This window comes from Typopeltis vanoorti, chromosome 5 (genome assembly GCF_054136105.1).
Source record: "Typopeltis vanoorti isolate ZY-2024b chromosome 5, IOZ_Tvanoo_1.0, whole genome shotgun sequence".
Classification (NCBI taxonomy): domain Eukaryota; kingdom Metazoa; phylum Arthropoda; class Arachnida; order Uropygi; family Thelyphonidae; genus Typopeltis; species Typopeltis vanoorti.
Window position 1 is genome coordinate 169,673,244 of NC_143553.1, and position 24,340 is coordinate 169,697,583.

Genomic DNA, 24,340 nt, shown 5'->3' on the forward strand with positions numbered 1-24,340 from the left:
CCATACCATCTGAGATTAGCTCTGCTAACGCATTCCTGGATGCTGACAATGTCAAGTTCTTTCCTAATATCCTCATTTTTTATATGATATTGCCATTGATGCCATCTGTTCACGCCAACAATCTTTCTCAGGACTCTCATATCTGCGGTCTCTAGTCTTTGGTCAAGTGTTTTACTTCTGACCCAGCTCTCAGATCCATAAGTTAAAATTGGTTTGAACACAGTCTTGTATACAGCTAATTTAGTGTTCCGACTAATTTCTTTCTTATTCCATATGAATTTATTCAATTGACTTCCCACGATACCAGCTTTGCTGATTCTGTAGTCTATTTCTATATTTAGTTTACCATCTTCACTAAAAATTGTGCCTAAGTAGCTGAAATGTTTTACTTGTTCCACAGGTTCTCCATTCACAACACAGTTGACATTTTCAATGATTCTGCCTATTTTCATTGTCTTTGTCTTTTTATTGCTGACCATCATACCATATCTATTACAACAGCTATTCAATTTAGTCAGAGAATCTTGCAGACTTGTAGCGGATTTATTTAGAAGTATAACATCATCCGCATAAAGCAAAGAGCTGACATTAACATCTCCAATTTTGATATCAGGTTTAATACCACATTCCTTCATAATGTGATCCATATAGATAATGAATAACAGAGGGGATAATGTACATCCTTGTCTCACACCAGATTTAACATTAAACCATCTTCCTGTACTTCCTTCAATTCTAACTGCTGACTCACAACTCAAATAAAGACTAAGTATTGCTTGATATAATGCCCCATTGACACCATATAACTGCAGCGTATTGAATAGCTTCTCTCTTGGCACCTTGTCATATGCCTTTTCCAAATCGACAAAACTTAAATACAGATCTTTGTTATATTCCCATGCTTTCTCGACTATTTGTCGTAAAGTGAAGATCTGATCCTGACAGCCTCTATTTGGCCTGAATCCAGCTTGTTCTTCACCAAGCTTTTCTTCCACAAGTCTTCTCAACCGTTTCTCAAGTATACTTGCATAGATCTTGCCAGGAACACTCAGTAGGGAAATACCTCTGTAGTTCTCACATTCAATTTTATTTCCCTTTTTATATATGGGTACTATGAGAGCTCTACTCCAATCATCGGGAATTCGTCCCTCTGTCCAGGCTTTCTGAACTATGCAGTGCAGCCACTGTAAGACTCTTATACCACCATACTTCAGCATTTCTGGTCGAATATCATCTACTCCTGCTGTCTTTCCACATTTCAAGCCTTTGATGGCTTTTTCTACTTCAAGTATGGATATGTATTCCTGACTGCACGCCTGGTCAGTGTTTTTTATCACTGTGCTGTCATCACTGCTTGTTTCATTTAGCAGTTTTTCAAAGTAATTACTCCATACTTCAAGGATATCTTTTTCTCCTGTTTTCATTTCACCTTTATCATCTCTAATTCCTTTTACAGCACTCTTTCCTCCATTCCTAAGCTTCTTCAACAACCTTCAGAATATTTTGCCGCCTTCTTGATATTTATTTTCTATATTCTTGCCAAAGTCCTCCCATGACTTTTGTTTAGCTAGTTTTACACACTGTTTAGCTTTCTTACATTTGTCTCTGTATTCTGTAAGAGTAAAAGCTGACTTATTTGCCAGGAACTTTTGATACGCTTTCTTCTTTTCCTTCACTGCCTCTTTAACTTCCTGTGTCCACCAGGGAGTTCTGATTTTTTTATCCTTGCACACAACCTCACCACATGCCTCTCTGGCAGAATCAATCAATATTTCCTTCAGAATTTGCCACTGAATCTCCAAGGTTTGATTCCTGTTCTCAAACTCTTTCATTTTCTTTTCAATAATATTTCTGTATTTTAGTCTACAGTGCACATCTGAGAGCTGCTCAACTTTTATTCGCTTTAAAACTTTCTTACATGTTATTCTTTTCAATATGAAATTCAATTTTATCCTGCTCAAGACTAAATAGTGATCACTTCCAATTTCAAATCCTCTGTACACTCTGGTGTCCTGCACCAAGGAGAAAACATCACTATCAACAATAACATAGTCAATGAGACTTTTCTTATTCCTAGCCTCTTCTCTCCATGTGAATTTGTGCACATTTTTATGTTGGAACATGGTGTTAGTAATAACCAGTCCATGTCCTGAGCAGAAATCCAACAGATATTTGCCATTATTATTAGCTTTGCTCTTTTCTCCAAATTTTCCCAAAATATTTTTGTATGTCTCACAATCATTTCCTACTCTACTATTTAGATCCCCAACAAGGACCAACTTTTCCTTTTTCATTGTATCAGTTGCTTTTTCTAAAGCCTCAAAAAATTCCTCCACTTCTACCTTAGTAGAACCTTCTGTGGGACCATAGGCACAAATAAGTCTCATTGTCCAGTTCCCCATTCTCATATTTGCCCACATTACTCTACTTGAGACTGACTGCCATTCAAGAAGATTAGCCTCGTATTTTGTGTTGAATACTATGGCTACTCCTTCTTTTCCTTGATTGTCATTGCCTGAATATAACATTTTGTATTTATTGCTCAGAAAGATCTCACCAGTTTTGGTCTTTTTTGTTTCAGTCACCCCTATTATGTCGATCTGGTACTTATCTAATTCCTCAGCTAGCTCCATTTCTTTGCCATTCAGGCTTCTTACGTTGATAGTACCGATCTTTAACTCTGGTGATGTTGAGTTGAGGTTTGTTTTCAGATTTGTTCCAGTAGCTGACTTTTCGCTGTTCGCCCTGGTTCCCTGGCGAAAACAACGGGGGCCTTGTTTAACCGGGCGACGCCCCAGCCGGCATGAAATTTTGTCATGTTGTACCATCATTGTTTATTTTGGTTTAACCAATAAGAATACAATTTGGTCGGCTAAATCCCAAATTGCCAGCCCATCCTCGTTTGTTCAGTATCAAAGTAGATACCCAACAGGGTGCACCACGAGAAGGTGAGGATTGGACATTAGGTCAGAAGCCCTGGTCGGTTCTCCGCATTCCTTTAAAGGCTATGTGGAGGTCTCCTCTCAGTTATACAGCTTTGACCCTTAAGCACCCCAGAGACAAATGTAAGAAAGCTAAATACTGTGTAAAACTAGCTAAAGAAAAGTCATGGGAAGACTTTGATAAGAACATAGAAAATAAATATCAAGACGGTGGAAGATATTCTGGATGTATTCTGAAGATAGGTTGAAGAAGCTCAGAAATGGATGAAAGAATGCTGTAAAAGGAATTAGAGATATTAAAGGTGACATGAAAACTGGAGAAAAAGATATCCTTGAAGTATGGAGAAATTACCGTATTTTTCCATGTATAAGACAGCCCATGTATAAGATGAACCCTACTTTTTCGAACTCAAAATTAAGAAATCAATATTTTAAACATAAAACAAAACATATTTGATATTTTTTTTAAATATTCAAAGTATATTTATAAATTAGGTAATATTTTTAAGATACATACTAAGAAATTATGATTCAGTTTCGGGCATATAATTTTCTTCATCACTATTAGTTTCAGATATACCACTTTCTTCAACCTCTACTGCATCATTGCTGTCATCTGAGTCACTGTCTATATATATATATATATATATATATATATATATATATATATGAGATCATTCTCAGTTCCATCCATGGCACTGAGAATGATTTCTTGATGGACTTCACAACCACCTCTTGCTTGACTCCATTCCATGAGTTTAGGATCCATTTGCATACCTCAGTAATGTATGTAAAAGCATAATAACATGCAAAAAGCAAGTTATTACCTGCTTTTTGCATCCATTTATTCCATTCTTCTTTCATCTGAGCTTTGAAGGGCTTGTTTTAAAGAAATATCTAGTGGCTGTAGCTGACCTGTAAGTCCACCAGGAATAACTGCTAGCTGTGTTCGCAAATCCACTGCAACCCTTTTTGTGTTTTTGTTAAATGTGCTTGAAACTGATCAAACACGAGCAGAGCCGGCCTCTTCAAGAGCCCTCCAGGTCTTCTGGACCAAATCTTTGCAAACCAAATAGACAAGATCTCTTTATTCATCCAGCCATTCTCATGAACTTGAACAAGAAAGCCAGGTGGTATGCTCTCTTTAGAATACGTTTTCCTCTTAAAAATGATCATAGGAGACAGTTTGATACCATCTGCACAGCATGAAAGGACAGCAGTATAGTGTGTCTTTTCATGACCACTTATTTTGACTCCTTTCATATCAAAAGTTCTGTTGGAAGGCAAATCAAAATTGTGAGACACCTCATCCATGTTTGCAATGTGACTTGGTTCAAAAGCATATTGTTTTCAGTTTTATGACATAGGAGTAAAACTGTTGGATTTTATCCTCAATAAGGTGGTGGTATTTTCTGGGCTAACTTGGTTCGTGTTCTCATGGAAAACCCTTCTCTCCTCATGAAGTTGAAGCACCATTTTGCCTTTCCTGTGAAATTAACAATGTTCATTTCTCTTGCAAACCTTTTTGCATCATATTGAATAAGCTTGGTTGACACACATATCCCATTCTAGTACTGCTCCATAATCCAAGTCTTAAGCCTCTGCTTTAAGTTTGGCCATTTTTCTGGTTTTTCTCTTCATGCCCTCTTCTTTTTTTGGCATTCTTCCTGTTTTCTCCACTGTCTAATCATACACTCAGTGGGAGGAGGTCCAAACAGTCTCTCTGAAGCTTTATTTCCATGCTCTTTTGAGTAATTGATGACTTTTAACTTGAATTTTGAAGAATATGACAATTGTTTTTTATTTTTGGACATTTTTATGGGCAAGTGCTCAAAATATTGTTAATGCATTAACTTACCCTGTCAACGAGTTGCAGACATATGAATGCTTTCAGAGTTCTGATTGGTTTATTCAGAATCAGCCATTAATGGCGTCAATCGACAGAGATAACAAAGGCTAGTGATTGGCGGAAGCCTGTTTGCAGAGACAAGGTACTAGTGGTTTCGCCATAGCAACCAAGGATCTCCCAACTGGTTACCCCCTCCCCCGGCCCCACCACCACCACTGTGTATAAGACGATCCCCAATTTTTGGTCTAAAAATTTTAGAAAAAAGAATCTTCTTATACACAGAAAAATACGGTACTTAGAAAAATTGCTAAATGAAACCGTGACAACACAATGGTAAAAATACATGGTTTATTACATATTTTATTACTAATTTGTGATCTTGTCAGGCTACACCATTGTAAAAACTTTTGATATCTACTAAGTCTTGTGTATTCTCATTAATCTTTAACCTTCTTTACTTTCTTTGTTCACTAAGCCCTCCTGTCTTAAAGTTTTTATTCCCCCCTTTCTTTCTTACCCCTGCCCTTTGCTCCTACCGCTCACTAAACTGCCTGTGTTTTTCAACTATCGCTTGCTAAATGATTGCGGTACACTTATTCTCTCAGTCATCTGCTAGACAAAACTTATTTTTATTAACAACTGCACCAGTCTGGAAGAAATAATATATATAGTCTAAGAATAATAAGATTATGAACAAAAAAGATTTTATTCCCCCCTTTCTTTCTTACCCCTGCCCTTTGCTCCTACCGCTTAGACTATATATAATATATATAGTCTAAGCGGTAGGAACTGCTGGACCTGGATAAAGCCTTTGACAGGATACCAATGGAATTCTAATCTGTAAACTGCAGCATATGGAAATGGATATAGGGTTGGTGAGATGGATAGGTGGGTGGTTGATGGAGAGATATCAGAGAGTAGTTTATTCGGGAGTAGAGTCCGATGGCCTGTGACTAATGGTGTGCCGCAGGGTTCTGTTCTTGGACCACTGCTGTTTAATTTGTTCATTAACGATATAGGGAAGGATCTAAGAGGAACGGTTCACTTGTTCGCTGATGATGCAAAGTTGGGTAGGGCAATAGTGAATGCAGAAGATGTCAAAATCTTGCAGGATGATTTGGATAGATTAAAGTTCTGGGCTAAGGAGAATGGCTGTCAATTTAATGTGACAAAATGTAAGGTTATGCATTTTGGGGTGAAAAGATTAGCAGCAGTATACCACATTGGTGGAACTGTACTCCAGGAGATTGATGAGGCCAGGGACTTGGGAGTGTTGGTGGATAGGGAGATGAAGTTTAGGGGGCACTGCAAAAGTGGCTAAATCAGCTCATCAAATCACTTGGTTGTTGAAAAATACTTTGATGAGCAGAGACCAGCAAGTTATTGTTCCTCTGTACCGAGCCTTGATAAGACCTCATCTCAACTACAGTGCCCAGATTTGGTCACCTAGGTTTCTTCTTGATAGTGAGGAGGTGAAGAGGATCCAGAGGCGAGTGACCAAGATGACAGCAGGTCTATGGAATGAACCTTATGAGACCAGGTTATTGTGGGTTACAGAAACTGGTTATAGGCAGAAAAGGGGAGATATGATTGAGACATTTAAATTGCTGAAGGGTTTCTATAGAATTAATTCAGAGGATATTTTTGAAATCAGAACTGGTGGCGGGAGAACTAGGGGACATTTATGGAAGCTAGGCAAGAGTGTGGTTAGCAAGGGTGTTAGAGCTGGGTTCTTTACTTTTAGAGTGGTAAATGAGTGGAATAAGCTGCCAGAGTCTGTTGTGGGTGTTATGACAGTGAATGAGTTCAAGGCAAGGTATGATAAATACTGTGAGAATTCCGAATAGTTGTATGGACATGATGTTTAGGGCCTCCCACGATGAGTCTAAGGACTCCCTGGAGTCGCCTGTAATAATAATAATAATAATAATATAGTCTAAGAATAATAAGATTATGAATAAAAGTAAGGTCCGAGCTAAATTCGTCTTAACTATACAGCAAGTCGTGGCTATTCTAAATTAACACATGCATACAGGTATGAGTTTTATTTGAGATAGTGCATTGGCAAATGATCAGATCCACTGATGCTAAAACAAAACATTTTATTTTAACTAGACAGTTGAGAATACAACTCAGTGGGGAATAACTACCTTTCCCAACATATCTAACTTCAGCAAAATTACTAAAGCATTGAAATATATACAATATACATACACTCTACATTTACTCGATTTAGCATAATAAGACACAATTATTAATTGACTTAAGGAATTCACAACGTACAACAGAATATAAATTAAATTAAACTTTAATATATATTTCCAATATTTCAGCAACGTCACGTTGTCATTTTCAAAGGAACTTACAATAAAGACACGTGCAACCAGGCACTACATACAGTAAATGAGGATGTAGCAGGAAGTATCATTTCTCCTAAAAGTCCTGATGGTGCCTGACGATTTTTAGTGAAGATGGTACATTAAATATGGAAATAGTTGTACTATTTCCAATCAATAAAGTTGGTATGATAGGAAGTCAACTGAATAAACGCATATGGAATAAGAGAGAAATCAGTCAAAATACTATATTAGCTGTATACAAGACAGCGTTCAAACCAGTTTTAACTTATGGATCCGAGAGCTGGGTCAGGAGTAAAATACTTGACCAAAGACTAGAGACCGCAGATATGAGAGTCCTGAGAAAGATTTGGGGTGTAAACAGACGGCATCAATGGCAATATCATATTAAAAACGAAGATATTAGGAATGAGCTTGACATTGTTAGCATCCAGGAATGTGTTAGTAGAGCTAATCTTAGGTGGTATAGTCACTTCAGAATGGGAGAGGAAAGATTAGTAAAACAAAGGTTCGCTGCCAGGTTGGCAAAAAAAAGACCCAGAGGAAGACCAAGAGATAGGTGGATTGATATTGTAAAAAGTGCCTTAGAAGATAGAAACATAAGATCCGAGATGTTAGAGTCTTGACAGGTAACAGATTGATTTGGAGAAAAATTGTAGATAGGAAGTTAGTAATGATATAAATTTTTCATGTGGTACTATCATATGCTGTAAACCCCTTGAGGGTACATGTCAGGAATTTAATGATGGCGAGTTTTCTTTGGTATTGGTAGGAATGTTGAGTGCTTAAAATCTTTTGGAAGGTGTCCAGTTTCGTATATTTTGTTACATATTTCAGTCAGTGATCATTTACAGCCCTTAGATATTCTGCCATAATTCTATCTGTTCCTGGAGCTTTTCCTGGTTTTAATTTCCTAATGGCATTTGTTACTTTCCAGGTAAGAATAGTAGGGCTTTCCAAATTTTCTTGCAACAACTTAAGCTTATCTATTCTATCATGATTGTACAGTTCCTTTGAATACTCTACCCATCTATCCCTTATTTTGTCTTTCTCCATTAGGATGTTTCCACTGGCATGTTCAATGCAATGAAAGCTTCCCCTTTTCCAAGATTTGCTAGCTGGCTCCCTAACTTCTTCACGAAGTTCTCTGGTTTTGTGTTTTTTGTCCCAAATCTCAATTTCCTTGCATTTGTTGTTAAGCCATAGTTCTTTTGCAATCCTACATTCTTTCCTGATCTCCTTGTTTAAGTTCTTGTCTTCAGGACAATTTTTGTGTTTCTTTCTTTCCTGCATAATTTTCAGTATCTTGTCATTCATCCAGGGTTTACTTATCTTCTTCTCAATTTTGGGAATTTTGTTTTAGTGCTTTTTTTATGCCTTCTTAAATCAGATATGGTTCTCTGTTTCATGGTTTACTATGGAAGGTTATGTGGTTCCTGTCTCTTCTTGTGGAAGAGGTTCCTGTCTCTTCCACAGTGACTGGCCACATCTGTTTTGTCTTAGAGTGCCCGGACTATGTCACATAGTTTGATGTCATGCCTTCATTACCACTGTCAAATTAAATTTTCGTCATTTGTTAACTCTGCCATTCTAGTCTTGAAGTGCAACAAGAAGGAGACATGCTCCTTCACTACCGCATAAAATGCTGATGCCCTCACTTAGTTTTGCATGCTAGTCGAGGCAAGGTCTCAGGGTGTAGCTGCTGGTGCACTCTGCCAGCTACTTGGAGTCATAACTTCCTAACAAAAATTTTCCTGCAGATGAGTCTGTTATTTGTCAGATCTACAACATTTTCAGATCTTGCATGTCTTCATGCAGTTTTAAAGCATCAAATTCACCTGTACCTTAGGTTTATTTACTGTGGTCCTTTTTCCTGACATTCTGGTATCAAACAACTGTTTTGCTTATCTTTCTTCTCATTATTTTTAAGTGTTTTTGCTCATATATGGTATATGTCTGCCTTTTGTGTGTGGGAGAAACACATATTAAAAAATAAATAAATAAAAGGGACCATACCACATTAGATTAGTTCTTCTCACACAATCTTAAATGCCAATGACATCACGTTCTTCCTAATATCTTTATTTTTAATGTGATGCTGCAACGCGCATCTCTTCATTCCCTGTAATATTTCTCAAATTCTCATATCTGGTCTCTAGCATTGTCAACTGTCAGATCCATAAGATAAAATTGATGTGAACATTGTTTTGACTAATTTCTTATTCCATATAAATTTATTCAACTAGTTGCAAGGCAATTTACTCAAGTAGTATATGAAATAAATATCTCAAGGTTAAAGAGTGCATTACATTTGACATTAGTATCAGAAGGAGTCTCAATTAAGGATATGACTATTTTGTCTCCAGCTAGTGCAAATGATCATGCAGTACTGACTTAGGAAGTAGTGAAGTATATGGATATTTCAATTAGGAAAAGTTATATGCTGAACTACAAAGCTGGAAATGATGTTAAATTCAGGAGAATACTATGTTCAATCCTATGGTATCAATTACTAAATTGCCAAGATATCAGCACTACATGGGAAACTTCAAAAAAAATGTTTAAATGATGTATTTGAATGCTTCCCTAGAGTTTGACAAACCAACAGGGTGGAGATGAAATAGATGTATAATTAATTAAGCAGGAGACTCATAAGAAGAAGACAATGTAGAAAGAATATTGTGAGAATAAAGATTATTATTATTATTATGTGACACCTCCAAGGAATCCAAAGACTCATTGAGGGAGGGCACCTACTCTACAACTCTCCATCTCCACCATTTAATCCGCCAACTACAGCAAACCAAAACTACCACCATCATCACTATTGCCCACCACCACTAAGTATTTTTTTTTGTCTTTTACTGAATGTGTTCTCAAGGCCGATTTGTCTGTATGCAGGATAAAAAACCCAAGTTTCCTGGAAGAAAAAACTGAACTATCTCCGTATGAGATCGGCTAACTCACCTTCAATTAAAAAAAAAAAAAACATATAAACATTCCTCTCGTCAAGACGAGAATCGAACTTAGGCCTTTTCCAATTGAAGGGCACAACATACTATCGTTCTTCCATTTGCACTACAGAGGTGCTACTGTTGTACAAAGGTGATACAAAGATGAGAGGAGTTATGAAATATATAAAGCACAGACCAGAAAAATTATGAGTATTTTTAAAAGAAATTGCAGGTGGCAACCCAGAAGAATTTTTATCATTATGCTGTAATTAAAATAAAGAATTAATGTGGAAGAATAATATTACTGAAAGTAGACCCAGGTGTCAGAAGCAGATAACTGTTCAAATAATGAGTGCTCACTTTGCTAATGTCTATCAACTCAGTGTATATAACATAGAGCAGTGCTGCTGCTACTACTACTACTATACTGGACAGAGGTGCATGAAAAGGAGGTTCTACAGCTGTTGTATAACCTGGATATAAATTCAGCAACAGAGACAGATGAAATTTCAGCACATATGGTAAAGGATTGTTCAGCTGAACTGGTTAGGCCCTTGACATATTTGTATAATATGAGTCTAGAAATGGAAAGAATGTAAGGTGATAAAAATATGAGAGGAGTTATGAAATATATAAAGAACAGACCAGAAAAATTATGAGTATTTTTAAAAGAAATTGCAGGCAGCAACCCAGAAGAATTTTTATCATTATGCTGTAATTAAAATAAAGAATTAATGTGGAAGAATAATATTACTGAAAGCAGACCCAAGTATCAGAAGCAGATAACTGTTCAAATAACGAGTGCTCACTTTGCTAATGTCTATCAACTCAGTGTATATAACATAGTGCAGTGCTGCTGCTGCTACTACTACTACTACACTGGACAGAGGTGCATGAAAAGGAGGTTCTACAGCTATAAGTTTTAAAAGAGGTATACCGTGAGTAGACATAAAGATACAAAATTAATAACAGAAAAAACTCACGTACAAAGATGATTTAATAGTATAATTTTAGCCTGTGTGTCATAGGCATCTTCAGCATTAAGCTCAAATTAAACAATAACTGACAATTCCAAAAAGCACCACCTAAGTAGCTGGTGTAAGATAACTAAAAAGGTCAATAACTTTCCTAAAAAAATAAATAAAATAAATAAAAAAAAATCAATACAATAAAAAGTTAGGAAAGATTAGCTGATTTGTAAAGTACTATCTCCCATAAAGGGGATAGACGTAAGCCGTCAGATCTGTGTAAGTTAGGAGAACGAACTAGAGTTTCATGTGTTTCTTTATAAAGGCGTTCCATGAGAAACTGACTTTTGTGAAGAACTCTTGTCTTTCTCCAATGAACTCTGTGTCTAGTGAAGATGGCATGTTCTGCAAGTCCAGATTTTTCAGGTTTAAAGTATTCAATATAAAAATTGATGTTCTTCTAGCCGAATAGAGGTAGATCTTCCCGTTTGTCCGAATTAAGATAATCCACAAGAGCATGGAATCTGGTAGACACCTGGATGATTAAGATGTGGAAGCTTGTCCTTAGGAGAAGTGAGAAAGGTGGAGATTTTTCTAAACGGTCGAAAGGCAACAAAAATATTCAGTGGTTTTAAAACTTTTGCTATATGTTCACTGATGCCTTGTACATAAGGGATAGTAATGCATTATTTCTTCTGTGTTTGAAGAGGAAGACATATTAAAAGACATATACAGCTGTTGCATAACTTGGATATGAATTCAGCAACAGAGACAGAAGAAATTTCAGCACATATGCTAAAGGATTGTTCAACTGAACTGGTTAGGCCCTTGACACATTTGTATAATATAAGTCTAGAAATGCAAAGAATCTCTGGAGTGGGAGAGTGAAGATTTTAGAGAAGTTGGTAAGAACTCACATACAGAAATTTGTTTATAGACATATTATACTTTGCAAGGAACAGGGTTTACTAAAGGGAGGTCATTTGATCAAACAAGTTGCTCTTATGTTATAATAATGTTATAGATGAGTTAAATAAAGTGAATGAATACATTATGATAGTGTTGGAGAAGTGAGCGTGTGGAACAGTTTGCCTGTGTAAGTGGCGAGTGCATCTAGTGTGAATAGGTTCAAGAGAAGGCATAACAGAGTGTGAGTGATGTATGGCTTTCCTTGATGACTTTTTGGAGGTCTCTAATGATGATGATGATAATATATAATTAAATATACAAAATTAAGAAATTTTGTATATTTAATTATATATTATCATCATCAACATTAGAGACCTCCAGAAGTCATCAAGGAAAGCCATACATACTTAAGCACCCCATATTAAGAAATGGGGTGCTTAAGGGTCAAAGCTGTATAACTGAGAGGAGACCTCCACATAGCCTTTAAAGGAATGCGGAGAACCAACCAGGGCTTCTGACCTAATGTCCAATCCTCACCTTCTCGGGGTGCACCTTGTTGAGTATCTACCTGGATACTGAACTAACGAGGATGGGCTGGCAATTTGGTAGACATATTATATAATGGGCTGGCAATTTGGGATTTAGCTGACAAAATTGTATTCTTATTGGCTTAAACCAATATAGAAAATGATGGCACAACATGAGAGAATTTCATGCCGGAGGAAGTGTCTCCCAGTTAAACAAAGCCCCAGTTGTTTTTGCCAGGGAACTAGGACGAACAACGAAAAGTCAGCTACTGAAACAAATCTGAAAACACACCCCAACTCAGTATCACCAGAGTTAAAGATCGGTACTATCAACATAAGAAGCCTGAATGGCAAAGAAATGGAGCTAGCTGAGGAATTAGATAAGTACCAGATCGACATAATAGGGGTGACTGAAACTAAAAAGACAAAAAATGTTGAGATCTTTCTGAGCAATAAATACAAAATGTTATGTTCAGGCAATGACAATCAAGGAAAAGAAGGAGTACCCATAGTATTCAACACAAAATATGAGGCTAATCTTCTTGAATGGCAGGCAGTCTCAAGTAGAGTGATGTGGGTAAATATTAGAATGGGAAACTGGACAACGAGACTTATTTATGCCTATGGTCCCACAGAAGGTTCTACTAAGGTAGAAGTGGAGGAATATTTTGAGGGTTTAGAAAAAGCAACTGACACAATGAAAAATGAAAAGTTGGTCCTTGTTGGTGATCTAAATAGCAGAGTAGGAAATGATTGTGAGACATATAAAAATATTTTGGAAAAATTTGGAGAAAAGAGCAAAGCTAATAATAGTGACAAATATCTGTTGGATTTCTGCTCAGGACATGGACTGGTTATTACTAACACCATGTTCCAACATAAAAATGTGCACAAATTCACATGGAGAGAAGAGACAAGGAATACGAAAAGTCTCATTGACTATGTTATTGTTGATAGTGATGTTTTCTCCCTGGTGCAGGACACTAGAGTGTACAGAGGATTTGAAATTGGAAGTGATCACTATTTAGTCTTGAGCAGGATAAAATTGAATTTCATATTGAAAAGAACAACATGTAAGAAAGTTTTAAAGCGAATAAAAGTTGAGCAGCTCTCAGATGTGAATTGTAGAATAAAATACACAAAGATTATTGAAGTAAAAATGAAAGCGTTTGAGAACAGGAATCAAACCTTGGAGATTCAGTGGCAAACTCTGAAGGAAACATTGATTGATTCTGCCAGAGAGGCACGTTATCTGCAAGGATAAAAAAATCAGAACTCCCTGGTGGACACAGGAAGTTAAAGAGGCAGTGAAGAAAAAGAAGAAAGCATATCAAAAGTTGCTGTCAAATAAGTCAGCTTGTTCTCTTAGAGAATACAGAAACAAATGCAAGAATGCTAAACACTGTGTAAAACTAGCTAAACAAAAGTCATGGGAGGACTTTGGAAAGAACATAGAAAATAAATATCAAGAAGGTGGCAAAATATTCTGGAGGTTGTTGAAGAAGCTTAGGAATGGAGGAAAGAGTGCTGTAAAAGGAGTTAGAGATGATAAAGGTGACATGAAAACGAGAGAAAAAGATATCCTTGAAGTATGGAGTAATTACTTTGAAAAACTGATAAATGAAACAAGCAGTGATGACAGCGCAGTGGTAAAAAACACTGACCAGGCATGCAGTCAGGAATATATATCTATACTTGAAGTAGTAAAAGCCATCAAAGGCTTGAAATGTGGAAAGGCAGCAGGAGTAGATGATATTCGTCCAGAAATGTTGAAGTATGGTGGTATAAGAGTCTTACAGTGGCTACACTGCATAGTTCAGAAAGCCTGGACAAAGGGACGAATTCCCGATTATTGGAGTAGAGCTCTCATAGTACCCATATATAAAAAGGGAAATAAAACTGAATGTGAGAATTACAGAGGTGTTTCCCTACTGAGTGTTCCTGGCAAGATCTATGCAAGTATACTTGAGAAACGGTTGAGAAGAACTGTGGAAGAAAAGCTTGGTGAAGAACAAGCTGGATTCAGGCCAAATAGAGGCTGTCAGGATCAGATCTTCACTTTACGACAAATTGTCGAGAAAGCATGGAAATATAACAGAGATCCGTATTTAAGTTTTGTCGATTTGGAAAAGGCATATGACAAGGTGCCAAGAGAGAAGCTATTCAATACGCTACAGTTATATGGTGTCAATGGGGCATTATATCAAGCAATACTTAGTCTTTATTTGAGTTGTAAGTCAGCAGTTAGAATTGAAGGAAGTACAGGAAGATGGTTTAATGTTAAATCTGGTATGAGACAAGGATGCACGTTTTTCCCTCTGTTATTCATTATCTATATGGATCACATTATGAAGGAAAGTGATATTAAACATGATATCAAAATTGGAGATGTTAATGTCAACTCTTTGCTTTATGCAGACCATGTTATACTTCTAAATAAATCCGCTACAAGTCTGCAAGATTCTCTGACTAAATTGAATAGCTGTTGTAATAGATATGGTATGAAGGTCAGCAATAAAAAGACAAAGACAATGAAAATAGGCAGAATCTTTGAAAATATCATGTTGTGAATGGAGAACCTGTGGAACAAGTGAAACATTTCAGCTACTTAGGCACGATTTTTACTGAAGATGGTAAATTAAATATAGAAATAGACAACAGAATCAGCAAAGCTGGTATGGTAGGAAGTCAATTGAATAAATTCATATGGAATAAGAGAAAAATTAGTCGGAACACCAAATTGGCTGTATACAAGACAGTGTTCAAACCAGTTTTAACTTATGGATCTGAGAGCTGGGTTAGAAGTAAAACACTTGATCAAAGACTAGAGACCGCAGATATGAGAGTCCTGAGAAAGATTATAGTCATGAACAGATGACATCAATGGCAATATCATATTAAAAACGAGGATATTAGGAAAGAACTTGACATTGTCAACATCCAGGAATGCGTTAGCGGAGCTAATCTCAGGTGGTATGGTCACTTAAACAGAATGGGCGAAGAAAGATTAGCAAAACAAGTGTTCTCTGCCAGGTTGGCAGCAAAACCACCTAGAGGAAGACAAAGATATAGGTGGTTTGATACGGTACAAAGTGCCTTAGACGATAGAAATATAAGATCTGATAATGTTGAAGCCTTGACAAGTAACAGACTGATTTGGAGGAAAATTGTAGATAGGAAGTTAGTAATGATGTAATTTTTTTCATGTAGTTCTGTCATATCCTGTTCACCCCTTGAGGGTACATGGCAGGAATTTGGTGACGATGATGATGAAATTAAGAAATGTTAGCAGTTTGAAAACTTATTATATCCCATAAAGAAGATAAATGTAGACCATGACATCTATTTATATTTGGACAATGAAATAACATTTCAGAAGTTTCTTTATAAAGATGTTCCATTATAAATCTGCTGTTATAAAGAATTTTAGTCGTATTCCCAAGGGCTCTGTGCTTAATAGAGATGGCATGGCTTGGAGAAACCAATGAGGCTAGGGATCTTTCAGTTATGGGGAGGAGCAAAGTTGAAGTTCAAAGGTCACATTGCAAAATTTGCAAACAGCTCAGATTATAATCTCAATGCTGAAACAAACATTGACAACTAAATATAAGGAAGTTATTTGTCTGTTTTAAAGGCCTTGATACAACCACATCTGGACTACATAAGACCAGATTTCCTCACAAAGGACAAAGGTAGATCTTCTGCCTTTGTTCTTTGTGAGGAACAAAATAAGACAAGCTGCAAGAACAAGAAATCTGGCAGATACTCAGAAATCTAAATGGAGGAAGCTGGTCTTCTAGTGAAAACTTTTTGCAATATGGTTAGATATTCCTTATACATAAAGGCAGTAAAATACAAGTAATTTCTTCTGGAGTAAAAGAGGCAGGAAGTCTACAGTTGTTGAAAGGTTTGCTAATAAAGACTTTGCTGAAAACCATTTGCAATTCTTTATTCTACAGCTGACTTACTACATGTAGAATTGCATTACATAAAGTCAACCTTCATATCAAATGGTTTCAGTGAAACCATATATAGGTTGCTTACATATGACTTAACATATCTAGTTTTAGAATCAGCACTTTTAAACTATGCAAATAGTAAATTTTCTACCATTAAAATCTTCTGCCATCCCTCCCTGCAGTCCCCAACAACTCTAGAATGAATTTCTGATAAGGAATAATTAGTATTTGAAATAAACATTTCACCTGTTCTTCGCACAGCCTATCTCTTAGCTGATGGAAATTTGCAGCTTCCTCTTTGGATGGTATTCTTAAGTGCTGAAAACCACTTATAAGTTGAATGTATCCTAAACAAAAAAAAAAAAAGTCATTAAACTACACCTGAATGACAAAAATTCATACTGAATATGTATTACATTGCAGGTGATTCTGGTGTAATGGATGTAATTACTAATGGAGCGTGACAAAGTAAGCTCCATAAATATGATCTGATTAAAACTCAGGAAACTGAATGGGTTAAATCATGTAACAACGAATGATATGCATGAATTTTTTATTTTTATTTTTTATTTTTTTCCCCTCCCAGATCTAAGAGCACTAATGAAAAGCAAAATAAAATCCTCATAGGAAATCAGATTTGTCAAGTATGGTAATAACAAGGCAATTCGTTGTTTCACTACAAGCATTCTATTTGCTTTGCTCAGTTAATAAGTATGGAAGTTTCTTAATTCCTCTTTGAATAATAGCAACATTTAGTTTAAAAATAACTTTTTTTTCCTTCTCTAAAATCTTAAATAGTTCCTATGAAAAACTTTCGAGTAAAAATATTTTAATTGTAGTTATATTATATCTCCCCTGCCACACTCCAGAAACGCTATACTTTATTCCATGGAAAAGAAATGTCATCCAAGAAAAATTTATCTCAAATAACTTAAAATAAGTATGTCGAAAGTTTTTCACTTGGTTATATCATATTATAAATTATTAAAGATACCAAGAAATTATATACTTGGTTTAATCCATTATCCAAGTGTAAGTAAGCAAAGTTTGCACCTGAAGTATCTTTAAGAACTGGGGAAACTCGTGGCATAACTTGCCTTAGTATCCCATAATGCAAAGCGCATCTCCTTACAGACATGTATAATGCTATACTTTATGGGAAGGGTCACTACCCAGACTGGTTTCGACCTTTATTGAGGTCTCATCAGTGGGAGCCAGACCCAGAAGTGATGATACTAAGGCAGAAGCAATGAAGAAGTCATATTTACCTATACGAGTTGCCAAGAGGTGTAGCACCTTATTATTAAATTACTCTGGATTTAGAGAAAGATGTTGGAAGTTTTTTTTTCACTTGGTTAGACTATAATAAATTGAGTTTAATCCTTTATCCAAGTGTAAGCAAACAAAGTTTGCACCTAAAGTATCTTCAGGACTGAGGCAACGCATGGTAAAGGTGGACCAAGCTCTCATCACTCCTTGCCTCAGTATCTCCCATAATGCAAAGCACATCTCCTTGCAGATATAATACTTGGAGATGGTGGTACATCTTTTGACAACTCATATAGGTAAATATGACTTCTCCATTGCTTCTGCCTTAGTATCACCACTTCTGGGTCTGGCTTCCACTGACGAGACCTCAATAAAGGTAGAAACTGGTCTAAGTAGTGGCCCTTCCCTTAATGCATAGCATTATACATGTCCGCAAGGAGATGTGTTTTGCATTATGGGAGATACTGAGACAAGGAGTGATGAGAGCTTGGGCCACCTTTACCACAAGTTGCCTCAGTTCTGAAGATACTTCAGGTGCAAACTTTGTTTGCTTACAATTGGATACAGGTTTAAACTAAATTTATTATAGTCTAACCAAGTGGGAAAAAACTTCCAACATGTATGATTACATATGAAAATGAAAAAGATATAAACCTAAAAATTGCAAAATATTTAAAAATAAGGTGCAATTAACTCTATATTTAAACCTAACCTAGTTCAAAAACAAAGCAGACTAAAAGTACATAATACTTTAGCCCTATCAGTCCTACTGTATGGAAGTGACATCCAGACAATAAACAAAAAGACAAACAAAGATTAATAATAGCTGAAATGAAGTTTATGAGAAAAACTGCAAAGTATACTCTATTCGATCACCAAAGAAATGAAGAAATTATGAAAGAATTAAACCAGGAATCAGTAATAGAAAAAAAATCAAAAAATATAAACATAAATGGATGGAAAACGTTGAAAGAATGAAAACAGAAAGATTACCAAAACAAGTCTTAAATTACAAACCATTAGGAAAAAGAAAACCAAGATGTCCTCTTAAGAGATTCAATGATGACTTCTAAGGCCGGAACAGGCCACTCAGCCTAAATCCTTGACAAGCATGATGATGATGATAAATATTATTATTACGGGCGACTAGGAGTCCTTAGACTCATCGAGAGAGGCCCTAAACATCATGTCCATCAAAACTAATTGACATTCACACAGTATCTATCATACTTTGCGTTGAACTCATTCACTGTCATAGAACCCACAACAGACTCAGGCTGCTTATTCCACTCTTTCGCCACTCTAAAAGTAAAAAAAACCCAGCTCTAACACCCTTACTAACCACACTGTTGCCCCAGCTTCAATGGATGTCCTCTAGTCCTCCCACCACTAGTCCTGTTCTCAAAAATATCCTCTGAATTAATTCTATAGAAACCCTTCAGCAATTTGAATGTCTAAATCATATCTCCCCTTTTGTGCCTATCAACCAATTTCTGCAACCCACAAATCTTCAACCTGTTTTCATAAGATTCATTCCATAGACCTGCTATCATCTTGGTCACTCGCCTCTGGATCCTCTCTACCTCCTCCCCATCAAGAAGAAACCTAGATGACCATATCTGGGCACAGTAATCAAGATGGGGTCTTATGAAGGCTTGATACAGAGGAACAATAACTTGCTAATATCTGCTCATCAAAGTATTCTTCAGCATCCAAGTGATTTGTTGAGCTGATTTAGCCACGTTTGTGATGTGCCCCCCCTAAATTTCAACTCCCTATCCACCAACACTCCCAAGTCCCTGGCCTCATCAATCTCCTGAAGTACAATTCCACCAATGTGATATACTGCTACTAATCTTTTCACCCCAAAATGCATACATTTTGCCACATTAAAGTGACATCCATTCTCCTTAGCCCATACCTCCAATGTATCCAAATCATCCTGCAAAATTTTGACATCTTCTGCATTCACTATTGCCCTACCCAACTTACCATCATCAGCAAACAAAATGAACCGTTCCTTTCAGATCTTTCCCTATATCGTTAATGAACAAATTAAACAGCAGTGGTCCAAGAACAGAACCCTGCAGCACACCACTAGTCACAGGCCATCTTTTGGACTCTACTCCTGAGTAAACTACTCTCTGGTATCTCTCTCCATCAACCACCCACCTATCCATCTCACCAACCCTATATCCATTCCCATATATTGCAGTTTATGGATTAGACTTCCATGTGGTATCCTGTCAAAGGCCTTAGCCAGGTCCAGCAGTATCACTGTAAACCCATTACCCTTATCCAGTTCAGCCATCACTGTTATAAAACCTGAGCAAGTTACTGAGGCATGATCTACCCTTCACTAAACCATGCTGTCCCCCATACAGTATCTCATTTTCATCAAGGGTGAAATGAGATTTCGCTACTTTCTCCAAGACCTTGACAACGAGTCCTGATATGCTGATCGATCGGTAATTTGCAACAGTAGTCTTGGATCCTCCTTTATGCAGTGGAACTATTTTTCCCCTCTTTCCACCCCTTCGGGACTAAACCAGACCCGAGACTCAGATTAAACAATAAGGTCAAGGGCAGTGACAATTCTTTATTCACTTCACGTAAGACCTGTGCTGATATACCATCCAATCCCACAGATGTATTCACATTAAGGTTCTGTAATAGACTATTCACATTAAGGTTCTGTAATAGACTATTCACATTAAGGTTCTGTAATAGACTATTCACCTCCACTTCATTCACCACAATTCCCATATAAACGAATGGTTCCTTCATTCCTTCAACATCACAGCCTCGATGATATACTCTTGCAAAGTGCTCACCAGTAATTCCACTATATCGACTGATTCAGTGACCTCCCTACCATCGACGTTCCTTAAAATCATTTTGCCATGTACAGTTTTTCTTTTATTAGCAGCATATTGAAAGAACTGTTTGGGATTCTCTTTAGCTTGCATGGCTAATTTCCTTTCGTAATCCGTTTTTGCCTTTCTCACCACACTTGTCACCCTTTTGGCCTGCGCTTTATACCATTCATGTGCATGCAGGTCACCTTTTCTCCCTTAAACTCCTTCCACAGTTGTTTCTTTTTTTGCAACTCAAGTTTAATGGTGTTATTCATCCATTTAACCCCTACTTGATTTACTATTCGGACTCTAGGTATACAGTCCGCCATACCTCCAGTAAATGCTCCTTGACCACTTCCCATGCCCTTTCAACATCCAGCCCTTGCAGCTTTAATATTAACTTACATGATCATCAAATTCCTCATATGTATCCTCACAGGATACTATGATAGTATGGTTCATGGACAATTCATCGCAGGAGCTATACATCACGGAAAAAATTCGCTGAAAACGTTATTCATTAGAAAACGAAATGATATTGCATTGATACTAATATATGAAAGGTAAATACAGTGCAAGATAAATTTTATAAAATAAAGTTTTTTTATGCATTATTTGTTTAGATATTAATTAGATTTTCATAATATTTTTATTCTTCTACAATGAAAATAATAGATTTATTGATTGGTGAGTTTCCTAATTTTGGTTTTGTTGCAATTTTTATTCATTTTAACCTAGTTTGGAAATCCTCCTCAAATTCCATGCCCACACATGAAAACTCAAGCCACTTCAGGCCATCAATAAGCAGTGCTGTGGTCTCACATCAGATGACAAAATTCATCTCTTACCTAAAAACAATTACAAACATCCATGCCCGTTGCGAGTTTCAAATCCACAGCTCATTGGTGGGAGAGGGTACGCTATCTAGTTGGTTGTTAATGACATGATATTTCTGATCACAGTTCATTTTTGAACATTTCACAAGAGAAGTAATTACTTATTTCACTTTGGGAGCTTGCATCCATATATTTATTTTTTCAGTAAAGAAGACTAAATATAAAATTTCCTAGTGTTATAAAATACTTGTATTGGAGGAAAAGGTAAAGACTACTATTGCACCCGCAGATGGCAATTTAGCTTATGTTGATTTACATAATGATGATAGGATTTACGTAATTTTATTATCATTTTCTTTAATATAATTACTCAAAAGTGAACCTATGATCTTAAACTAGCTGTGTAAACAATAGCAACGTACAACATGTCTTTCATGTGCAGGAAAAGTGGAGTCGTTTTCAAAATACACATGCATTCAATAACTGAAACACGTCACTTTCTGAATTAGTTCAGATAAAAAAAATATTTCACACCTGAATGGATACCTAAATGTGCAGAACAGAAAAAGAGCAAACAGCTAGAAGAATAAATATTCTTAAATACTGTGCCCTTTCTCCTTAACTATTCTTAAATATTTTATTCTTCCTAATAACCACTCTCACTATTAATAGAATAGTTAATAGGAATATGTAAACAGTTAAGTATAAATATTAGCTGGATATAACTATTATCCCTAAATATTCTTAAATATGGTGCTCTTTCTCCCTAACCATCCTATCCCAGTTCTGTAACAATTAATATTACTTTTACAGAGCCTGTAGTGATGATGATCAGTTTCCTTTCATCCATACGGATGGTAGGGGCAGCTATGCTACCATACTAGGGAAGTGACTATGAGCAAGGTAGTTTCCCATTGCCTTCCTTGCCTTACTATATCCTATGGCTGTATCCCCTGTGTTCACGGGTCTGGTTTGCCTGTTTGTGGGATGAAAAACCCCAGAATAAACTGGGGTAAAACCCTACTGTCCATGCCCAAGACCGGCTAACTTGGCTATGGCTGAGGAAGATCCTTCAGCTCCTCATGTCTCCGACAAGAATCAAACATAGGACACTCCTTCCCCGGGCATATGGTTGCTAAGTGCACAGCTACTAGGCTAAAGGTGTGGACAGAGCCTATAGTAAGAAAGAATATTAATAACTTTATACAGAATAAAAATTTTCAGTAAGGTAAATATAATTGAAATATTAAATAATATATAAAAATATTTTGAATTTTTTTTTTTTTTTAAATATGGGAAATATTTCTTTTTTTTTTCTCATATATATCTGCGAAGAATTTTCATGTGATTAATTTTACCCCGATGATTTTTTGTGCAAGGAATTTTCCACACGATTAATTTTCCCATACCGAAGAGTCTCCATGATGAATTTACCCCATGATAAATTGTCTGGACATAATAATATCACATGAAAGGTTAAATTATTTGACATTTCTCCTCTTACCATTCAACAATTTTTTTCCAAATTAGAGTATTATCTATGAGGATTCCAATACTGTCAAGCCTTATATTGATGCAGTTATATATTTCTAACTGCATCAATCCACCTACACCTAGTCTTCCTCTGGATTTTTTCCAGCCATACTGGCAATCTAGGCATTTATAGAAAATATATTATTATATTATTAAGAAAATATCCAGGGGGTGCTTAAGGGTCAAAGCTGTATAACTAAGAGGAGACCTCCACATAGCCTTTAAAGGAATGCAGAGAACCGACCAGGGCTTCTGACTTAATGTCCAATCCTCACCTTCTCGTGGTGCACCCTGTTGGGTATCTACCTGGATACTGAACGAACGAGGATGGGGTGGCAATTTAGGATTTAGCCAACCAAATTGCATTCTTAATGACAAAAAAAAAAAAAAAAAACTGGTGAGATCTTTCTGAGCAATAAATACAAAATGTTATATTCAGGCAATGACAACCGAGGATAAGGAGTAGCCATAGTATTCAGCACTAAATACGAGGCCAATCTTCTTGAATGGCAGGCAGTGTCAAGTAGAGTGATGTGGGCAAATAAGAGAATGGGGAACTGGACAATGAGACTTATTTGTGCCTATGGTTGCACAGAAGGCTCTACTAAGGTAGAAATGGAGGAATTTTCTGAGGCTCTAGAGAAAGCTACTGACACAATGAAAAAGAAAAGGTTGGTCCTTGTTGGAGATCTAAATAGCAGAGTAGGAAGTGATTGTCAGACATACAAAAATGTTTTGAGAAAATTTGGAGAAAAGAGCAAAGCTAATAATAATGGCAAATACCTTTTTTGGATTTCTGCTCAGGACATGAAGCATGGAGAGAAGAGGCATGTTCCAACATAAAACTGTGCACAAATTCACATGGAGAGAAGAGGCAAGGAATAAGAAAAATCTCATTGACTATGTTATTGTTGATAGTGATGTTTTCTCCCTGGTGCAGGACAGCAGAGTGTACAGAGGATTTGAAATTGGAAGCGATCACTATTTAGTCTTGAGCAGGATAAAATTGATTTTCATATTGAAAAGAATGACATGTAAGAAAGTTTTAAAGCGAATACAAGTTGAGCAGCTCTCAGATGTGAACTGCATACTAAAATACACAAAGATTATTGAAGGAAAAATGAAAGAGTTTGAGAACAAGAACCAAACTTTGGAGATTCAGTGGCAAACCTTGAAGAAAACCCTGATTGATTCAGTCAGAGAGGTATGTGGTGAGGTTGTCAGCAAGGATAGAAAAATTAGAACTACATTGTGACACAGGAAGTTAAAGAGGCAGTTAAGGAAAAGAAGAAAGCATATCAAAAGTTCCTGGTAAATAAGTCAGCTTGTGCTCTTAAAGAATATAGAAACAAATGTAAGAAAGCTAAACACTGTGTAAA

At 36.4% G+C, this 24,340-nt stretch overlaps 1 protein-coding gene across 7 annotated transcripts in view; it reads right to left on the reverse strand.

The window, feature by feature from the left end:
* The window catches only part of LOC150107050 (tRNA-splicing endonuclease subunit Sen34-like), a 225,015-nt gene that overhangs the window by 168,770 nt on the left and 31,905 nt on the right, over window positions 1-24,340 (reverse strand). For all 7 annotated transcript variants that reach the window (XR_016548379.1, XM_090393418.1, XM_090393416.1 and 4 more), the window contains one exon: window positions 16,712-16,812. Coding sequence is in view for 6 of the 7 variants with exons in the window: in XM_090393418.1 (XP_090249544.1) it covers window positions 16,712-16,812 (101 nt within the window). In the remaining variant the exon portion in view is untranslated. The remainder of the gene's footprint in view (window positions 1-16,711; window positions 16,813-24,340) is intronic.